General features: G+C 42.5%; 1 protein-coding gene across 1 annotated transcript in view; it reads right to left on the bottom strand.

Annotated features, from left to right (window-relative positions):
- Positions 1–10,333, bottom strand: part of LOC125031629 (zinc finger protein rotund-like) — a 127,528-nt gene extending 117,195 nt beyond the window's left edge. Inside the window, 1 exon segment of the mRNA XM_047622513.1 lies at positions 10,115–10,333. Coding sequence (XP_047478469.1) covers positions 10,115–10,333 — 219 coding nt within the window.
- Between the last annotated feature and the right edge of the window lie 9,667 nt (positions 10,334–20,000).

A 20,000-nucleotide genomic window follows, 5' to 3' on the forward strand; every position in this document is an offset into this window, starting at 1 on the left:
TCTCTCTACTCCCTCCCATCCCCCACCTCGTATCTCCCCCTCCCCTCCCCTCTTTCCTGCTCTAAACCCCATGCCCTGTACCCTCTCCCCTCCCCCCTTCTCTTCCTCATATCTTCCGTTCTTCTGAAGCCGGACCCGAGAAAGCTAACCTTGATAAGCCTATGTGCTAATCATCAAATAATGTCTTGACTTTCTTCGTCTTCTTAACAAGAAGAGAAAATGCTTTCATTTTTCACAAACGACCAAAACATCGTAAAAAATGTTTTCACGCAAAATTCTCCCAGACAACTACTACCTGTTGAACAAATTTCCAACCAATCTGGACACATTCCCACCTCTCCCGCTGTTCATTACTCAGTTCTTCCCCTCTCCTTCCAACTCCCCACCCCCCTCCCCACACCCTTATTCCCCCGTCCCTCCTCTAAACACCGCGCTCAGTGACCCAAGTAGACATGCCTTCCCTGCCGCTGCTTTCAATTTAAACTGGATCACATACGCCAACGGGCCACTTCCTGCCTAAGTCAACTTTCCTTCGGCTTATAGCTGCTGTTGTTTTTATTGTTAGTCATTTTGTTTAGAAAAAAAGTATACTGCCGGTATATAATTATAGGATACATAGCTAGTACTATATCTTAAGAGCATTTTTTTCTTTTTTCATGCGTTCTTACTTCCTCATCTACCCCACCCCCATCCCATCTAATTTAGAACTACCTCTTTTCGGTATTTTCCTAAATCTCCTTCCCTACCTCTCCACTGCTCTCATTCCTGTTAGTCTAATGATCCTCCCTCCCCTTATCTCCATTAACTCGCAGACCTACTTTCATCCTTCCTTAATCTCCCTTTATCTCCCCCATTAACTCCAATGCCCCTACTCCCATAATCCCTCCTCCCCCATCGCCTTCCGTCTTTCTTCCTCTACATCCCTCCATCCCTTCATCGCCCTCTACCCATCCCCTTCCATCTATCCCTCCTTCACTCTCATTCCTCTTCCATCCCCTTCCGTTCACACCTTCCCCATCCACCATCCCCCTCCCTCCTCCACCTTCTCCCCCCCTCCTCCCCCCCTCCTCCACCCTCTCCCCTCCCCCCCTCCTCCCCTCTACCCTAGTTCACGCCTTCCATTTACGGCGGATCAGATCCTCCATCGAAGCCACCATGTCCAGCAGCTGAAGACAGTTACCTACAGCCTCCAGGGAGAACCGTCACTCGGCGAGAGGTCGTGGCTGAGGCGGACGACCTACTACTGATGGTGGCGTCGCTGCCTGCCGGGGGGGGGGGGGGTAGGGGGGGTAGTGTCGGGGTGAACAGGTGGTGGTGGTGGAGGAACCTGTTACGGAGAGCTTTTGGGAGAGGGAAGGAGGGAGGAAATGAGAGAGAAAGAGATGAAGAGTGAGAGAGAGGAAGGGAGCGAGGGGGAGAGACAGACAGAGAAAGAGAGAAAGATAGAAAGAAAGAAAGAGAGAAAGAGAGAAAGAGAGAAAGAGAGAGAGAGAGAGAGAGAGAGAGAGAGAGAGAGAGAGAGAGAGAGAGAGAGAGAGAGAGAGAGAGAATGTATGTGTGTGTGTGTATATATATATATATATATATATATATATATATATATATATATATATGTGTGTGTGTGTGTGTGTGTGTGTGTGTGTACAAATATATATGTATATATATAATAAAAACAAATATATATATATATATATATATATATACATACACACATACGTGTGTGTGTGTGTGTGTGTGTGTGTGTGTGTTTGTGTGTGTTTGGTCAAATGTAAGTCTGCCCATATGGCTGAATATACCACCTACTCATTGTACTGTTTTTCTTTTAATTTCTGGCAACACATCTCAACCATTGCAGAGCAACATAAACTATGACATGGAAATTAACAAGTACAAGCGGTCACTACATACTCGCGCACATTTATTTGTATATATAAACCTAAAATAGGAAATAATTATCCCCTGTTGTCAAGAAAAAAGAAAAGAAAAAGCGGTATTCATAAGAAAAAAAAAGAGAAAAGAAAAAGAAGATAAGTAGGAAAAAATCAACGTACCACGAAAGCGATAAAAAAGGAGAAAAAAGAAAGAAGCCAACCTGTCACCGCCAGAGAAAAATAAAAATAAAAAAGTGATAAAAAAAAGAAAAGAAAAAAAAGAACATACAAGCACTCCGTAAAGATACCCGACTGTGGGTACCTGACCTCCAGTAAACAATTCGTCATATCCACAATAATACCACCCGCCCCCCCCCCCCCCCGAAAAAAAAGAAAAAAGAAAAAGAAAAAAAAAAACAGAAACCAGCATCTATCACCACCAACACAGCAAACCTCTCCCTCCCCCCTCACACCCTCCACCCAACTCCCACACATCACCCCCACCCTCCTCTTCTCCATCTCCCCCGCTCCAAAATAAACCCCACAAATAAAAAAAAAAAAAAAAAAAATCCCAAACTTGTTACCTAGCAACGCTTTTTCTTCCACTTGGCCTCACGGATTTTTCCCTCCTCCACCTCTATCTCCTCCTTGGCAAGGACGCAACCCCGGGTGAGTTTTTGCATCACATAGCTGGTCTGTTCGGAAAAGAAGTTGCTAGATGGCTCCTCCTTGACACATTCCAGAGGTGAGAGGTTGATGGAGGGGGGTGAGGGTGAGAGAGAGGGGGGGGGAGGTGAGAGGTCTGGGGGGATGGCAGTAGTGGGTGGAGAGGCGGAGAAAGACAGAGGGAGAGAGGGAGGGGGGGAGACAGAGAGAGGGAGAGGGCATTCATACCTTGCTATTATTTGTGTTTTTTAGGGTGGCTGCGTGGTCGGTAGGCGGGGGAGCGGGGAAGGTGGGTGGAAGCGAAGGGGGGCGGGACTGGGGGAGGAGAGAGGAGGAGGAGGGGGGAGAGTGAGGGTGCACGTCCAAGTTGCAAGGTCTGTTTTTGTTTAGTTTTACGGTTAATTGTTTTGTTATGACTTTAGATGATGAGGACTGATGAGCCAATTATCACAATTATAGCAATGTGTAGGTACTTATGGCATATTTAACTGGTACTTAGTGGCTTATATATTACACAAACACTTCGTAGTGAACTCATGATCCTATGCATATGATTGCGAACAGTTTAGATTGCCAGTGAGCCCTCAATCAGCAAGCATAATTACCCTGAGACACCCAATCCTCCCTCGCGCTCCCTCTTGGAGTCCTGAAAGCATCTGACCGCCAGGCGCAGGGAGTGGAGAGGACGTCATAAAAGGTATTCTGCTGAGTGAGTTATTAAAAGGAAGGACTGCTATTTTCGCTTTGCTTGCTTGCTTGGTTTCTGTGCTTGTGAAGCTAATCATCTGTAACGAGCAACTGGCTGCTGTTTTATCCCCGTCCAATGCGAGTTCCTCTTTATAATAAATTCTGCTTCTCTTATAGATGCGTATTTGTGTTTCTTTTTTCTATCTACTGTATTTTCATTTATCCCTCATTTTTTCCCCTCCCTACTCCCTCCTCCCTCCCTCTTACTCTCCCAACTCCCTCCCACTCTTTCTCTATCTCCTTCTTACTTCCTCCCTCCCTCCTTCTCCCTCCCACCCCTTTACCCCTTTCTCGTCCCCTCCTCCCTTCCTCTCCCACTCCCTCCTGCCCCTTCCCTACCCCCCTGCTCCCTCCCTCCCTCCCACCGCCCAAGCCCCTTGCCTTGTGGTGGTAGGGGCGGTTCGTGGCACAGCAGCCCGCCGGCCCCGCCCAAGAAACAGGTTGGCGGGGCAGAGGCCACTACGAGTCACCTGTGAAGGGCTCTCGAAATTATTTTCGAATCTGTATCATTAGAGATTATTCACTCTCTGGCGACTCGCGATGGTTTCGGTGATCCGGATATCTGTTTTTGCAATTTTTTGTCTCTTTTTCTCTCGTGAACCAGTCTCATCTTCATGTGCAATACGGTTTGTATACGTTTATACATATTCGTTCTTTTTTATCATTACAGCCAGCCGGCGATGATAGCTATAAACCCTTTTATGAAATTATCGCTTGCAAGAGGCTATAAATCTACGTGCTCTGAGCTCTGAATCCCTGCCACGGTAATCATATTTATAAACAGGTTTTGGTGTCTATTTAAAGGTCTTTATTCTTTGCTCTCTCTCTCTCTCTCTCTCTCTCTCTCTCTCTCTCTCTCTCTCTCTCTCTCTCTCTCTCTCTCTCTCTCTCTCTCTCTTTGCTCTTACTCTTGCCTTTTTAATAACCTTATTAAACGTCCTGTCTTTTTTTTTTTTTTTTTTTTTCTTTTTTTTTTTTTTTTTTGCCTGAAGAAAAATTAACTGACCAGTGTGAAAGTGAGAAAGTAAACAACAAAGATCAGAGGTAGGGTAATAGGGCCAAGGAACTAATCTAATGATAATAATTACAGAAAATTATAATGATGCTGCTACTATTATTGATAGTAATAGTAACAGAAGTAATAATAATAATAATAATAATAATGATAATGATAATGATAATGATAATGATAATGATAATGATAATGATAATGATAATGATAATGATAATGATAATTATAATTATAATAATAATAATAATAACAATAACAATAATAAGTAGCAGTATTACAAATAAAATAATAGTAACAAAACATCAATAAAAATTACATTTAATAATTACAAGAGCCATAATAATAATGATAATGAAAATAAAATAATTACTTTAATAACAGATATATGAATAATTGAACACACAAACAAATAAATGCTTCCAAACAGAACACGTTGCACAGACTCGTGGTTCACATCCTCTCTTTTTCTCTCCTTTCTTTCTCTCGTCTTTTTCCCCTTCTCAAGTATGTCGACTGACCGGTGCTCCTTTACCCTATGAGGAACTCCTCTCTCCTCAACTCTTCACGGCGACTCAGCAACCTCACGTGCGGCGCTGCAGCCTCGCCCCCTCCGGCTTGAGGTTTTACTGAGGGCCCGAGCGTAAAAAGCCGACCCCAGTGACAAAGGGATGTTGACCCCCCTAACTCCTCCCCCCCCCCTCCTCCTCCTTCTTCTTCCCTCCTTTCCTTCCTCCTCTTCCTCCGTTCCTCCTTCCCCTGGTCCTCCTGCTCACCTTTTTCCTCCCTCTTTTTCTTTTTTTCTTTTCCCTTCCCGTCCCAATTAACTTTCCCGTATCCTTCTTCATCTTCCTGCTCCTGCTCCTGCTCCTTTTCCTCCTCCTCCTCCTCCTCCTCCTCCTCCTCCTCCTCCTCCTCCTCCTCCTCCTCCTCCTCCTCCTCATCGTCGTCGTCGTGTCTTTTGACTCCAAACAAAACCGAAAAAAACGTATAACCTGATTTCATTCATCACGAAGCTGATCTCAAACGCCTCTTCTTTTTCTTCCCTTTTTTTCTTCTTCATCTTCTTCATTATCCATTTTCTCCTCCTCCTTCTTCTGTCCCGGGGTTCCGACAAGAACATAAAAAAATGACGCTTCTATTACTGTGTCAGACAGGAGATAAACTGATACGTTTTGAATTCAGCGATGCTCGAGACAAAACAAAAACAAAGACAGACAGACAAACAGAGAGAGAGAGAAGAGAGAGAGAGAGAGAGAGAGAGAGAGAGAGAGAGAGAGAGATGAATGAAATAATCAATCAACACTGATAAAAAATATGAATATGAACCCGATTCCTTCTCTCTTTGCATCACAATCCCTTTACTCTAAGAATAGTTGCTCCTTTCAAACAAAAAAAACCGGCTAAAACCTCCAGACTCTTGGCCAATATTTTATACTTTATAAGGTTTATAGTCTATTATCCTGTTAGTTCCGTAAGTATTCGCGGGCCAATTCGAGATTTCGCTCCACATTTATACGTCTCTAAAACGTTTATTGTGGCATCAGTCCTATCACTCCGTCTGTATCACATCGTAACTGTTCCTCCCAACACCACCACTAAATGAACCTTTGTGATGCCTACCTCGATATCTGACGTCACACTCTGAGACACAGCGCCTTCACGCTGCCCTCTATTCCTTTGTAAAACAAATAAATAAATGTACAAATAAACATATACAAACCTGGAATAGACTAACCAAACAGATATATAAATAAACAGGTAAATCAATTAAGGAAACGGGTCAACAGGCATCTGTATATAAATCCGGACTTTCGCCATGGCCAAAGCAGTCCCGCCGAATCCTACGGTGCGCAGATCTCCGCTCTTCGCCCCGCTCGCAGTCGCAACTAATCCCTACCCATTCGCCATCCGACTCAAACAGCTATTACTCCCTCCTCGTCAAAGCGTAGACAGGCCACCTCAGCGGTCGCATAATATTAGCATGATAATGTATTTAAGGTTGACCAGAAGAAAAGCGGGGGGAAAAAGTTGCTCCGCCGAACTCGCTAGTACGCGTGCCCGCTCCATGCTGAAGCCGAGTAACTGTTTCTTCAAGTTTTTGTCTCTACAGATCGCTACGACCCTCTCAGCTGGTTGGACTTCAAAATGGATATTTTCTTGCTGTTTTGATCTCCCTCCTTCTCCCAACTCCTCTCTCTCTCTCTCTCTCTCTCTCTCTCTCTCTCTCTCTCTCTCTCTCTCTCTCTCTCTCTCTCTCTCTCTCTCTCAGTCTTTCTGTCTCTCCCTCTCTCTCTATCTCTTTATCTTTCTTTCTATCTACAGTGACATGACCACTAATATTTGCAACCCCCTCCTCACCGCACTTCTCACTTCCCGTGGTTCTTCGTTCGTATTGTTATTGGTTCTCCAAGATCTTTGACCTTTCATCAAAAGAAGTAAAAAAGAAGAAAAACCACTACCACACATTTCTAGCCTCTCCCTTTCTATTCTTTCTCTCTCTTTCTCTTTCTCTTTCTCTCTCTTCAAACAAAGAATATACATAAAAAAAAAGTATATATAAATTTGGGGACATCTACATAGGCCTACTTTTTCATTATCCACTCGGAGAAAGACTTCGATAAGACGTGATAAAAGGAATAACATGCACGAAAACAGGGGAAAAAGTTGTTGTTTTTTAATTGCCTCGTCGAGCTCAGGCTATAATAATTTGACTAATAATACAAGAAATGTCTAACGCGAAATAGAAAAACAACCAAGAGGGAAAAAAGTCCCTCGGCCTGAAAAAAGAGAAAAAAAAAATCACAAAACCAGAAGGCCTATAAATTGTTGAAGATATCACAGGAGACGCAGACTTATCTTGATCACCGGGGGAGGGGGGGGGGGAGGGGATTAGGGGAGTGATTACATTAGTGCTAAAGTATTAGTGTTAAGACCTCAAAAGGAAATTCATAAAACAAATTCTTTTCATCTTTTATCCACTAAAAACACGTTATTTTTTCTCTCTCCCTCCATTGTTGATTATTTTTACTATCACATCTCAGAACACGTTTTTATCTTTTTTTCCGCCAAGTGACAACATCTGCGGCTTTCCTCCTCCTGGGAAAATCTGCGCCTGGCCTACCTCGATTCCGGCTACCGCAATTTCATAATTATTGAATTAAATAACCCCAATTATCTTTATGACCTACGGTACATCCACGAGTTTCTTTACGTGCTTTTCTTTTGCAAAATGGCCGCTCCCGACGTTTATTGCGATGTTAATTGATTTATTGTACGACATTCAGCCTTTTTTTAATGCCTTTATGGGCCTACGGGTAGGTAGCTACGGAATCGCTGCATATCTTTAAACTCTACTAGTGTTCTAATTAAGCTTTGTCTGTGACCTAATCGTGGGTCGCGGGGTTTTACGAGCCTCCGCTGCTAACTATTAATGTCTACTTGGAATAATATACTGCATACATGTATATTTTACCCGCAGATTAAAGATTAATTTCGCATGTTAGATTAGAATTTCATTTGAATACATTAAATTTAATTCACCTCGGGCAATTTCGCCTTCCTCATATTGGCAAAAAGGGACATCGCATATACATAATGATATAAATCCTTTATTACCGTAAATTATAGTATTTGGCCAAATTATAAAAACATCACCCTGTTCCTAATAGAACGTTATCGCCCCGGACCAAAGGAAGAGAGACGAGCACAAGGGACACGGGCGATTATCTTTACGGCTGTCGCGGACTCATGCCATCCGCAAGTCGCCGCCTCGACCTCCTCCTCGCCGCTCCTACGCTGCGCGGCATTTCCGGTCTATGCCCATCAGCTGATCCCTCCCGAGCTCCGCCTCGGAAGCGCCCGCTGGAGGGAAATAAAGGCGCGTTTTTTGGCCGCCATTAACCGCGGCGTAAAGCGCAATAACTCCCGAGCGGGAGGGGAAAAAAGCGTGTGTCACTTCGCTCTCTTCCGCTGCCGATGGCTCCTGTCTCTCTCCACCTCTGTCTCTTTCCCTTCATCTGCGGTAATTTCCTTGCAGATAAAATGGGGGGGAAGGGGAGAAAATCTCATTACGGAGGTGATGATTTCCTGGCGCTGCGGTGAGTTTTGGTGGTAAACCGAATTACAGGTTCTCCCGACACTAAAATAAGTGATTATTAACTGTATCACAGTGATAAAAAGCCTAAAGCTTACTCACACGTGGACGAGTACCAGCAACCCTGAATTACGTGCGTGATGGTTCACCCTGAACACCTGAAACGCAGCCCTTGGATCTGTCAAATTGGAGGTCTTTGTTTTAACAAGTAGTTTCACCTGGAACCCGTGATCTCCCCTCATACTACTGTGTGTCGAATAAGTGACTCATACTCACGCTCCTGCCGATGCTGACCGCCTTCATATTAGAATGCGAGGGGGACAGGGGTTACATATTCACGTATCAGACTCCAGGAACCTTGGCTTGTTATATGTGGTATTATGACTGTAATCATATGATTTTATTGTTATTATCAACCCATTTTTAATGCTATTGCCGCGCACCACTTTGCAACCATAACCTTTGCTCCCGAGGTGCAAAAACTTATTGATTTTATATGATTCGCATTTCCTGCGCTTTGCCATGATTATGCGCTCCTGCCAAGTCCTATTACGCAATCCCGCACTTTCACGTTTAGGTGTATTATTATGTGTTACTTTACTATCCTGACAGAACAATCACTGTGCCGCTAATGTGTGCATTACTCATTTATGCGTTTGCTCTAATCTCTTCTTTACGCAGTTTCGATGTCGTTGGATTATTTATTTCATTTGTAGCAATGTTTCCACAACAAGCATAGTGCTATAGCTGATTTCTGGTCCTTGGTCTCGAGCCATGACATGCAAAATTTCAAACATCCAGTATCTGAATAATTACAGTACTCGTGATGCATGCCTAATCTCCACATATATCTGGAAACAATGAGGAAGGTGTAGTAGGTATACTTAAACCACAAATCCCATTCTTTGGCCGTTTTATCCATCCCCAATCTGTATTATTATTATCTTCCAGCTTCAAAAGAACCCGCGAGCGGAACGGACCTTACCTGTTCTGCTTATCGTCTGTGTTCGTCTGTGATTACTGTGTCTCAACCAAGAGCACGATGCGAGGGTTCGTTGATCTTCGATAATTCTACAAAGGCTTATTAGTTTCAGTTCCTTCTCTCTCCTCTCCTTTTCTTCATTACAGAGATATATGGACAGGCCACTTCCCATTCGCCCCATTACAAGGGTAACTGAAGAGCTCATTAGCATTTTCTATATCATTATAGGTCATGGGGCCTTTTTATCATCCTTCTTATCACCACCTTCCTCTCCAATACTGTAATTGCCTAATCAACGTCATCATTACCAAGTTAAGCAACCTTCACTTTCATCATTAAGTCTAATGTATCCTCTGTCATTATCCTACTGAAACAATTAAACAAATTCGCCGTCATTAGTCTCCAAAAATTGGTCCGGAGGAAAACGACAAAGAGACGCGAACAAATTGCATAGTCTTGTTTTGGAATTAACGACTCGACGGACGACATTATTCCGGAAGAGTCTCGGTGATCGCTAATGATCAGTCATGAAAACGAGCGAAGCGAATGACTCGGGGGATTAAGGCTCGTTCCTTCGTGTCGTTCTCATGCTTAGCGCCCATTATTCATAGACGCGACAACGGCTGATGCATACAGCGGGGCTGCGCTGTTTACCTGAACAAATACAGTACAAGCGATTTTTTTGTTTTATTCTTTCTACCTGAAACAGGGATAAAGGGAAAACAGAGCTAGCAGGTACTCACCTCTACGCCATTCCACATGTAATGCACAGCATCATGATGGGGGTTGTTCATGTGCTCGGCCATGACGCTCATCCAGTGCACCAGTCCCTGGGGCGCCGCTTGCTGGGACGTGGGCGGCGAGGATCCGCCCACGCCGCCCGCGACACCCGCCCCCTTATTGTGCGACCCCTCCCCGCCCGGGGGCCACACCAGCGCCGCCTTGGGGACGAGAGAGAACATCAGTCAGTTTGTAATTGTAGGGGAATTAGGGTTGAAATCTTGATAAAGGTTAAACATATACATGCATAAATAAATTTATAAATATATAAATACACACACACACACACACACACAGATATACATATATATATATATATATATATATATATATACATATATATATGCACACACACATATACATATATGTGTGTGTATATATATATATATAGATATATATATATATATATATATATCTGTACACACACGTGTGTGTTTGTGTGTGTGTGTGTGTGTGTGTGTGTGTATGTGTGTGTGTGTGTGTGTGTGTGTGTGTGTGTGTGTGTGTGTGTGTGTGTGTGTGTGTGTGTGTTTATATATATATATATATATATATGTGTGTGTGTGTGTGTGTGTGTGTGTGTGTGTGTGTGTGTGTGTGTGTGTGTGTGTGTGTGTGTGTATTTATATATATGTGTGCGTGTGTGTATTCATATATATATATATATATATATATATATATGTGTGTGTGTGTGTGTGTGTGTGTGTGTGTGTGTGTGTGTGTGTGTGTGTGTGTGTGTGTGTGCAAAATACTTAAGAACTTAAACATACATTTCCAAAAATCACAAAAATGTTTCACATATATATCAAAGCAAAACCTTATCACCAAGAAAGAGCCACCGTTAGAAAGAGAATATTAAAATCAGACCTGTCTCAAGTCACCAGATATCCCAATAAATATTATTCCCGGACATTAATGATATTATAAGACATGCGGTGACAATATCAGTGCACACTCACACAGAATGACAAGAGCAAGATGCTGTGTATTGTTTACCGCCACCAAATTTAGTGAAATCGTTTCTACCTGTTCTCTTCCTACCAATCCGCTTTGAATTTTATGTTGATGTTGCTTAAAAAGGAGAGGTAGAAGTAGTAATAAAAGAAGAAAAAAATGTTGGAAGACGAAAGGATGAATAATAAAAAAGCAGAGGAAAAGCAAAAGAAGAAGAAAAGCAGAAAAAGAAGAAAATCTACTTATAATCAAGTGCCAGATGGGCGCCATAGGCAGCCATCGGCCCACGGCACACCGCCATCTGTCAGCGGCACGCGAAGCAGCCACTGACGTTTCCCGACGCGTAAGGTATTCTAAGGAGAGGCCTTTGCCCGACTCCCCTAACTGGGCGACGCTAATACGGCCTTATTACTGACCACCACATTTATAATCCTTCCAAAGGCGGGGAGAGAGAGAAGGGAGGGAGAGGCGGTGGGTGAGGCTCTGGGGTGAGTGGTAGGGCTTTAAATGGGGGGCGCGCCATCTCTGCCATGTGATAAAGCCACCTTTATTCGACATTTTAATTTCTCGTTTAGTGGGTTGTCAAATGGGAAGGAACTTCTACACTGATCCTCATCTCAAGATTCAATGAGTAAATTGTTACCCACACAAAAATATCAAACAAAAAGAACAAAAACAAACAATACAGAAGAAAGAAAATGAACATGTAGCCCTATAAGCAAATATTGTAATACTAATAACAATAATACCACGATTAAGTTCACACTCAAAATTATCTACTTCTCAGGGTGCATAGCAAACAAAGACCTTTTCATGTCGTCCTTTTATCCAAAGTAGCAAATCTAGTCATTCTATTCAAGACTCTAACCCAACCTTCATCTCAATGGAATTTTGGGAAAGGGTCTTCTGATAAAGGACCCGGTGGTCAGTTCTGGAGATCACAGTAGTGTTTCGCCAAATGATCCAGGCCATAGACCACCGCTGCATTCACCCATATAATCAGTCGTCGGAGGCCCCGCATTAGAGGCAAAGGAAGGCCCGTGGTCAAGAGTCCACAGTACGCGTTGCCGCCGGAGAACGTGTTGCCCGCCGACGTATTGCATACCTGTGAAACTGGTACACCGCCCGACAGCTACTAGGGGAACGCACTTTCTACCACGCCGGCGAAGGGGTGCATTGGCATTATTAAAGGCGGATGTTGCTGAGGGGAACTTGCTTACCCCTTGCCCATGCTCTCGACATTTTCTTCTCAGTCAAGATTTTCATATCCTTAAGGAACCACAACCTATCTGGACACTTGATAACGCCCTGATCACACGTTCGCTCGCCTAGTTCGTTCAGGAAAGTAGAAAAAAAAGAGAGACGAGAATAGAGATTTCAGATCAATTGGACTTTTATGGGTGAGCCTTGACGTCCCACGCCCAGACCAGAAGGCTGAGAGGGTGAGTGGACAGGTGTCTAATTTTCAAACTAGGTGTCCTTTTAGGTGTCCAGAGGAGCGTATACCTAAGGGGGTTAGTCCAGTACAAGTCTCTCCGGATAATGGTAACGATTTACATAATATAGCATCCCCATTTTCTATCCCGTGGTAAAGAAAACTGCTCCTTGCAGTCGATATTCAAATTAGTCTAAATCCCATACAACGACCACTTCCATCACCTCGCTCTCCCCATACATCATTTCCATATTCAGCTTCCAGTTCCAAACACAAGATGCTGTACTTACAAAACATCTTTATGTTATTGATCCTTGGGTGTAACGTCTAAGAAGTGTCGAATGCGACTGCCACATCGAATCGGTTGAGTACTTCCTTCAGAGCGCTATCCGTTTTCTTTCTCATTTCTTCACGTCACTGTTTCGTTTTTATGAAGAGAATACATATTTTTTGCGGATCAGGCACTTTTGGGGGAGTTATTTTCTCTATTTTCCTTTATTGTCTCAGTAATCGTGTAATCTACGTATTTTTTTATGTTTGAATATATGATGCCTTTTTTTTTCTCTCCCTCTGACTTGCCAAGTTTTGGGTCTTTGTATTAATACACATACATTTTTTCCCTTTTCTTCTTTACTCCGCCCTTTTCTTTTTTTCGCAACATACACCCCCTCTCCCCCCAGCCTCATTTCTAGCAGATCTACCCCCACCCCTCCTCTCTTCCTTGTTCTGGCCGACTTTCTTCCATCATCTTAAGGACGGGCCAAGAGCACAATCCCCGAGGCACGCGGCACGGACGGCCCGGGCTGTGAACTTTGACATTTCGCTCCACCGGACTGGGCGGAGAAACGACAGTTTTCACAACGTTACAAAGCAATAACATTCGTTCACACTCATTTTCATTATGAGGGTATTCGCTCACCTGTTCGAATGAGTGCTTGCATTCAAAGCCGGATATGATCGTTTTGTGCGAAGTCTCTTCACATGTGTATATTTTTCATGCAAGGCGTCCACTCACACTGAGAATTCACAGCATGAGCAGCCCGAGCGACGAAAGCAAATAACACAAAACAAAAATAAACCAAAATAAAACGAGGAGCCCGAAGTAATAAAAAATAAGTACGAAACTCTTGCAAAACAGATTTCCCTCCTGGAATGGCTGTCAGTAGATACGCATTTATAACCACTATTGTTCTAAGCCTTGCAGGAGATAGCTACTTGCTTTACTATTAGTTCTCCGGAAGTTAATACAAGTCTCGTAACGGGTCGGAGTGACAATGACTGGGGTTGGGGCCCGGGGGGGGGGGGTTGTGGCTACGTCTCCCTAGGGAGTCGTCAGGAGCCTGTGGGGGAAGGTGCAGGAGCTAGGATTAAGGGAGCTGAAGTTTGTTTTGAACTTCCCTCCCGGGGGACAGCGAAGTGTGCCCTGGAGATCGCCCCCGAAAACTATCTGTTCCACCTTTTTCCCGACCTCCACCTCCAACTCAACCTCCTCATCCACCTCGTCACAACATTCACCCTCAGCAGATGCTTGCTCCTTTCCGGGCAGGCACAGAAAAGCACCATACTGCCCCTACGTCCCACGGACACTGCCAGCCCACGTCACAGCACGTCACAGGTATGGCGACGTGCTGGGTGTGACGCAACCTCCATTACCTAAACTCCGGGGCTGCATCCTGGTCTTTAAGAGGAGGCATACTTTTATCTAATGGTGCAATATTACTTTCGTAGTGCACTGCTCTTATCGCCGACCCATAACAAATGGCAAGCTCATTCGTTACCTGAGCTTTAAAATCGCCAACATTAATGTATCCCTTAATAGATTGAAATACTTAACTTCTGTCTGGAAGGACAACTTGAGCTAGGTAATGTAAAACAATTTAAACTATTCGAGTCTGTATGCAAATATAAAGATGCATACACATGCAAGTACATTTTATTCCATCCTTTAAAGTATTTAGTGTAAATACTACAAATCTCACACACACACACACACACACACACACACACACACACACACACACACACACACACACACACACACACACACATATATACACACACATATACACATGAACACTTCAAACCCCAAGTACTCCTTAAATTAAATATTTAATAGTATCGCAAACTTTATACACTACACCGACAGTGTAGCAGCTCACTGTGTGACAGTGGGATATGGGGATGGGGGGGGGGGGGGGGGGGGCAGGAGTTACTCATGCAACCACACACACGCGCACACTTCATACGTAAATAATACAACGGGCATTAACGACGACCCTTTCAAACAAACGCAAATTATAAGAACTTGTACGTCATCAATATATGCATTTTTCGGGCTTTTAAATATCATCACATCGCCAGAACTTAAACACAACGGACAGGCAAAATATTGGGACAAACAGCAGTTGATTCTATTCTCTACACTTAGCCGAGAAAGGAAGAGAAAAAAAGGGAATAATAAAGCTAAGTAATCCTTGTTGCGGAAGATGGGTTGGCGCGACAGGTGTTGGCAAACTATCTCAAATGTTCCAGAACTTTTTCAGTCGCTAAACTGATTTCTGTAATGAGGGGAGTAATTAAAACTAATGAAGACGGTGTTGTTAATACAACGCAAGAAGTACAACGACACACACACACACACACAGAGAGAGAGAGAGAGAGAGAGAGAGAGAGAGAGAGAGAGAGAGAGAGAGAGAGAGAGAGAGAGAGAGAGAGAGAGATTAATAAAAGCAGCGGAAGGGGAAAAATGAAAAAACAAAACTCGATTCCGAAAGGACAAAGACCAATATAAACACGCGAATTCCTGGTTACTGAACAGACAATAGATTCAACCTTGACAATGAGCCAAGACAGAGGAAGGAGGAAAAGAAACGAAAAAACGAAAAACAGATCTAAAAGAAAATTATCGCTGGAAGAACATGAAGTTTATTCCATAGAATTTACTGAACCGCGCATCAAGACAAACCTCAGATCTAACAGTATCACATCCGAATTCACTCTTATCATAAGCAGAAAAGACAACACACGCAAAAATATCTTGAAAAAAAAAATCACAACAGAAAAAAACGTTTTAAATTAAATGCAATGTTTGTTATGTAAAAGAGCTTGTACTGCCGAACGTGTGGGAAAACTTCGCCAGACAGTAATTGACGACGTTGCGTCAACACCATGCTATGCAACAAAAGTTAATAGAATCAATGGAGCAGGTATTTAGACAGGCGAACCTAGTCTCTAAATGCCCGGGCAAGGGAGACCGATCTTTTCTTGAAGAATATTTGCGTGACTGCCAATGTTTTGAATGCCAATTCTGCAAAGCTAATCTGCCTCCATCAGTCTTGTCGAGGATTCTTGCAGTTTGGACGGCCAACGTTATAAGAATATTGTCAAATACACCATATATCTCCTAATATCTGCGTCGGCCTCACTGTGCAGCACATGCATAAGCCCGTATGTATGCGTTTATGAAATCATGAATAATAAGGTGAATGAATAAATTAGTAAACAAAAAATAAACACAGGCAAACACACACACGTATGTATATAAATATGTATACATATATATATATATACATATATATGCATATATATGTATACATAATTACATATATATAATATATATACATATATACACATAAATAAATTATTTATATATATATAGTAAATAAAGTTAGTGGGCCATTTGAGTCTGAAGCGCGAGCGTGCGGGTCACCCATCAATTTCCTAAGACCGCAATACATCCGTTCGTCAGCCACTCAGGACGCGCCAAATTTCAGGGCTCACCAATCACGGATCGCCATTCCCAGGGCTAATAAGGGTACGCCGTCATTTCGTCATTACAGTCTGAATTTAGGATTTAACACTCGCAATGCCTATTATCAATACGGGAGGTTTTCGCACAACAAGCATTCAACAAAATTTCATTTAGACCATTAGTCTGAAGATGGATCAGTTGGCGCAAGATTGACTGGCGAGAGAAAAAACAGAAACAAAACAAAAACTATAAAATGATACATTACATTATATATATTATATATATATATATATATTATATAATATATATTATATATAATATATATTATATGATATATGTGTGCAGACACACACAAACACACACACACACACACATATTTACATATATATGTGTATATGTATATACATATATTATATATGTGTGTGTGTGTGTGTGTGTGTGTGTGTGTGTGTGTGTGTGTGTGTGTGTGTGTGTGTGCATGTATAAATATGTATGCATGTATGTATGTATGTGTATATATATATATATATATATATATATATATATATATATATATGTATGTATATACGTATGTATGTGTGTATGTATGTACATACACACTTACACATTATATGCATACATTCAGATATGCACTAATAAACTGTAGCGTATTTATGTGTGTAAGTGTGTGCGTTTGTAGGAGAGAGAGTGACTAATGTAATTTTGCACACTATCTTTTTAATCACTGCTTCCTGTATTACCATTCACATTATTTCCAGCGATAGTTTTTCTACGTCCGCTGTTATCACTCAGTATCTTCGAGTTCGTTATCAACATTATTTCATTACCGTCATCATTATTTTTTCCCCTATTTCCTTTTCTCCTCCCTTACTGATGTCACTAAAGATAAGACCCTAAAAGGCAATATGCAACACGTGATTTCCCATATGATAAAACTGTTCACGTATCAAGACACGCTGATACAACGGTAATGATAGGAATCTTTTAGCGATATGCTTTATGGACCCCTCGCTTAGTTGGTCCACAGGCAGGACTCAGACTAACTCTCTCTCTCTCTCTCTCTCTCTCTCTCTCTCTCTCTCTCTCTCTCTCTCTCTCTCTCTCTCTCTTCTTTCTTTTACTCTCCCTCTCCCTCCCCTCCTTCTCCTTCTCCTTCTCCTTCTCCTTCTCTCTCTCCTCTCCTTCTCCTTCTCTTTCTCCTCTCCCTCTTCCCCTCTTTCTCCCTCCCCTCCCCCTCCCCACTCCCCCTCTCCTCATCTGCCTCCCTCCCACTCCCTCTCCAACAATAAAAATATTTGAGTGCAATCTGCTCTTAAGTCTTCTATCACGAAACCATCATTCAGTGCATTGAAAAAAATATATTGCTTTATTGCAGCTGCAAGGAATCGTTTAGCGGCATCTAGCGGCAAGGAAGTCCACGTCAGAACTCCTTGACGTAACGATATCAAAAGCGAACTTGACGAGCGGTGTGCACGACCGACCCACCGGACCGACTGTGACGTGACTCCTCCTGACACCTGCTCGTGACACTTGACTTGACACGTGACTCCTTGCGACACTTTGCTCTTCCGATAATGGTTTGTGATTCGTCTCTTGATGTTCTCTTTATAGACCGGGTGAAGATAATCTGTTTCGGTCAGTATCTATTTTCGGTTGATGGGCAGGTTGGATTGTGGAGTTGCGTAGGAGTGGCCGTGGGTTCAAGGTATTGTACGCTGTGAAAATGGACCCGTTTATCTACTGAACTATATCAGACACTACTATTATCATTACTATTGTTATCATTATTATTGTTGATTTGTTGCTATTATTATCATTGTTATTGCTATATTATCATTGTTATTGTTATTGCTATTATCACTTTTCTGTTATTACTATTGTTATTATTATTGTTGTTGATTTGTTGCAAGTATTATCATTGTTATTGCTATTATTATCATTGTTATTGTTATTGCTATTATCACTTCTTTGTTATTACTATTTTTATTATTATTATTGCAATTATTATTATCAATATTGTTATCATTACTATAACTATTACCATAATAATTATCCTTATTATTACACCACATACTTACGATTTCTACCGCTATAATTATCATGAACGTTATTATGATCCCGAACATCAATATTCCTTGAAGTGAAAAAGAATGACGAAGATAATATTGACTATAGGGCAAGCAAATTAAAATTCATGTCTTAGGTTTACTTTATCGAGAGCAAAATCAAGCCTAACTATAATTAAATAACCTACGCAAACTGCACAGACGCAATGATGCCAAACACAACACAGGCAGCACAACAAAGGAAAAGCTTACACTTCCTACGCTAGCAAACGAAAGAAAAAGCCCTGAAGAGTTTAGCCTTCGCCCACGTCCGGTCCATCCCCAAAATGAAAACGATGTGACGGGATGAAGAGGGAATAAACGCATAAAAACGATAAAAACTCAAAATCCTGACAATGCCCATGGCACGTTGATACGAAGGGCACACCCTAGCCTGGCCCCACTTTAGCTGAGGCCCGCCACAGGGGAGAGAGAGGACGTCGATCATTTACATAAACACTGCCCTTCTCTATCTCGTGCTTTGGTTATTTCATATACATATTTTTCTTTAAAATAAGCCTATAACAGCAACTTATGTTTTCCGAAAAGCAGAGAAAAACCGGAATTTCATTATCTTGGCCATTCCTTTTTCCACAATGCTTTCCCAAGCTACTGCACCTTGTATCATCCGTGAAGCCTTTCCCGTAGAGCCCTTAAGGTCGCAGGAAGCCCCCACGCTGTGTGCTGAAATCCTGCATTAAACGAGAAAACCACAGGAACGCCCCTGATCACAGGACCGCCACCTCTAACATGAGTAGGAAAAAAAAAAAACAGGACTCATAAACACCGATTTACAAGAGATTCACGGATTCTTCTTTTCTCTCTTTCCCTCCCTCCCTCCCTCTCTCTCTCTCTCTCTCTCTCTCTCTCTCTCTCTCTCTCTCTCTCTCTCTCTCTCTCTCTCTCTCTCTCTCTCTCTCTCTCTCTACGACTAAACGACCATTACATTAACACCACCAGAATAATCTGTAATTCCAATCCGAACGCGGAGTTACGTGTTTTGTATACTTGACTTTGAAATTGCACACTAGATACGGGTTGGGTAATGCCATGGTTTGATAACAATACTTTTCCTGCAGAGCTGCAAGATAGGTCCGAGACCATTCATATCAGTGATTATCACTTCCTTTCTCAAGTATATTATTTTCACGGAAATATTATTCAATCCCAAGAGCCATTGTGGATTCATTACTTCTCGATTATGACATTAAACACATTGATTTGGCTTTATAAAATCTATCATGTGAACAATGTCCATGCATTACAAAGCCAATTCACCAAAGCGAACAACTCTTGCAAAAACAAAACCTTAAAAGAGATGATGCCCTGCTTTGCACTCTCCCTCCCGCCCCCCTTAAACCCGTGGCCCCAACCCCACACCTCTCTCACCACCTGGGTACAACACCTGCGCTCCCACAATCACATTAATGCAAACTGTGGTAAGGCAATGCTGGGTCACAACAAAAATGAGAAGTCTCCCTCTCTCTCTCTCTCTCTCTCTCTCTCTCTCTCTCTCTCTCTCTCTCTCTCTCTCTCTCTCTCTCTCTCTCTCTCTCTCTCTCTCAATTTCTTTTGTCCGTATTCTTTGCCTTGTTCTTATTCCG

Source organism: Penaeus chinensis, chromosome 13 (genome assembly GCF_019202785.1).
Source record: "Penaeus chinensis breed Huanghai No. 1 chromosome 13, ASM1920278v2, whole genome shotgun sequence".
Classification (NCBI taxonomy): Eukaryota; Metazoa; Arthropoda; class Malacostraca; order Decapoda; family Penaeidae; genus Penaeus; species Penaeus chinensis.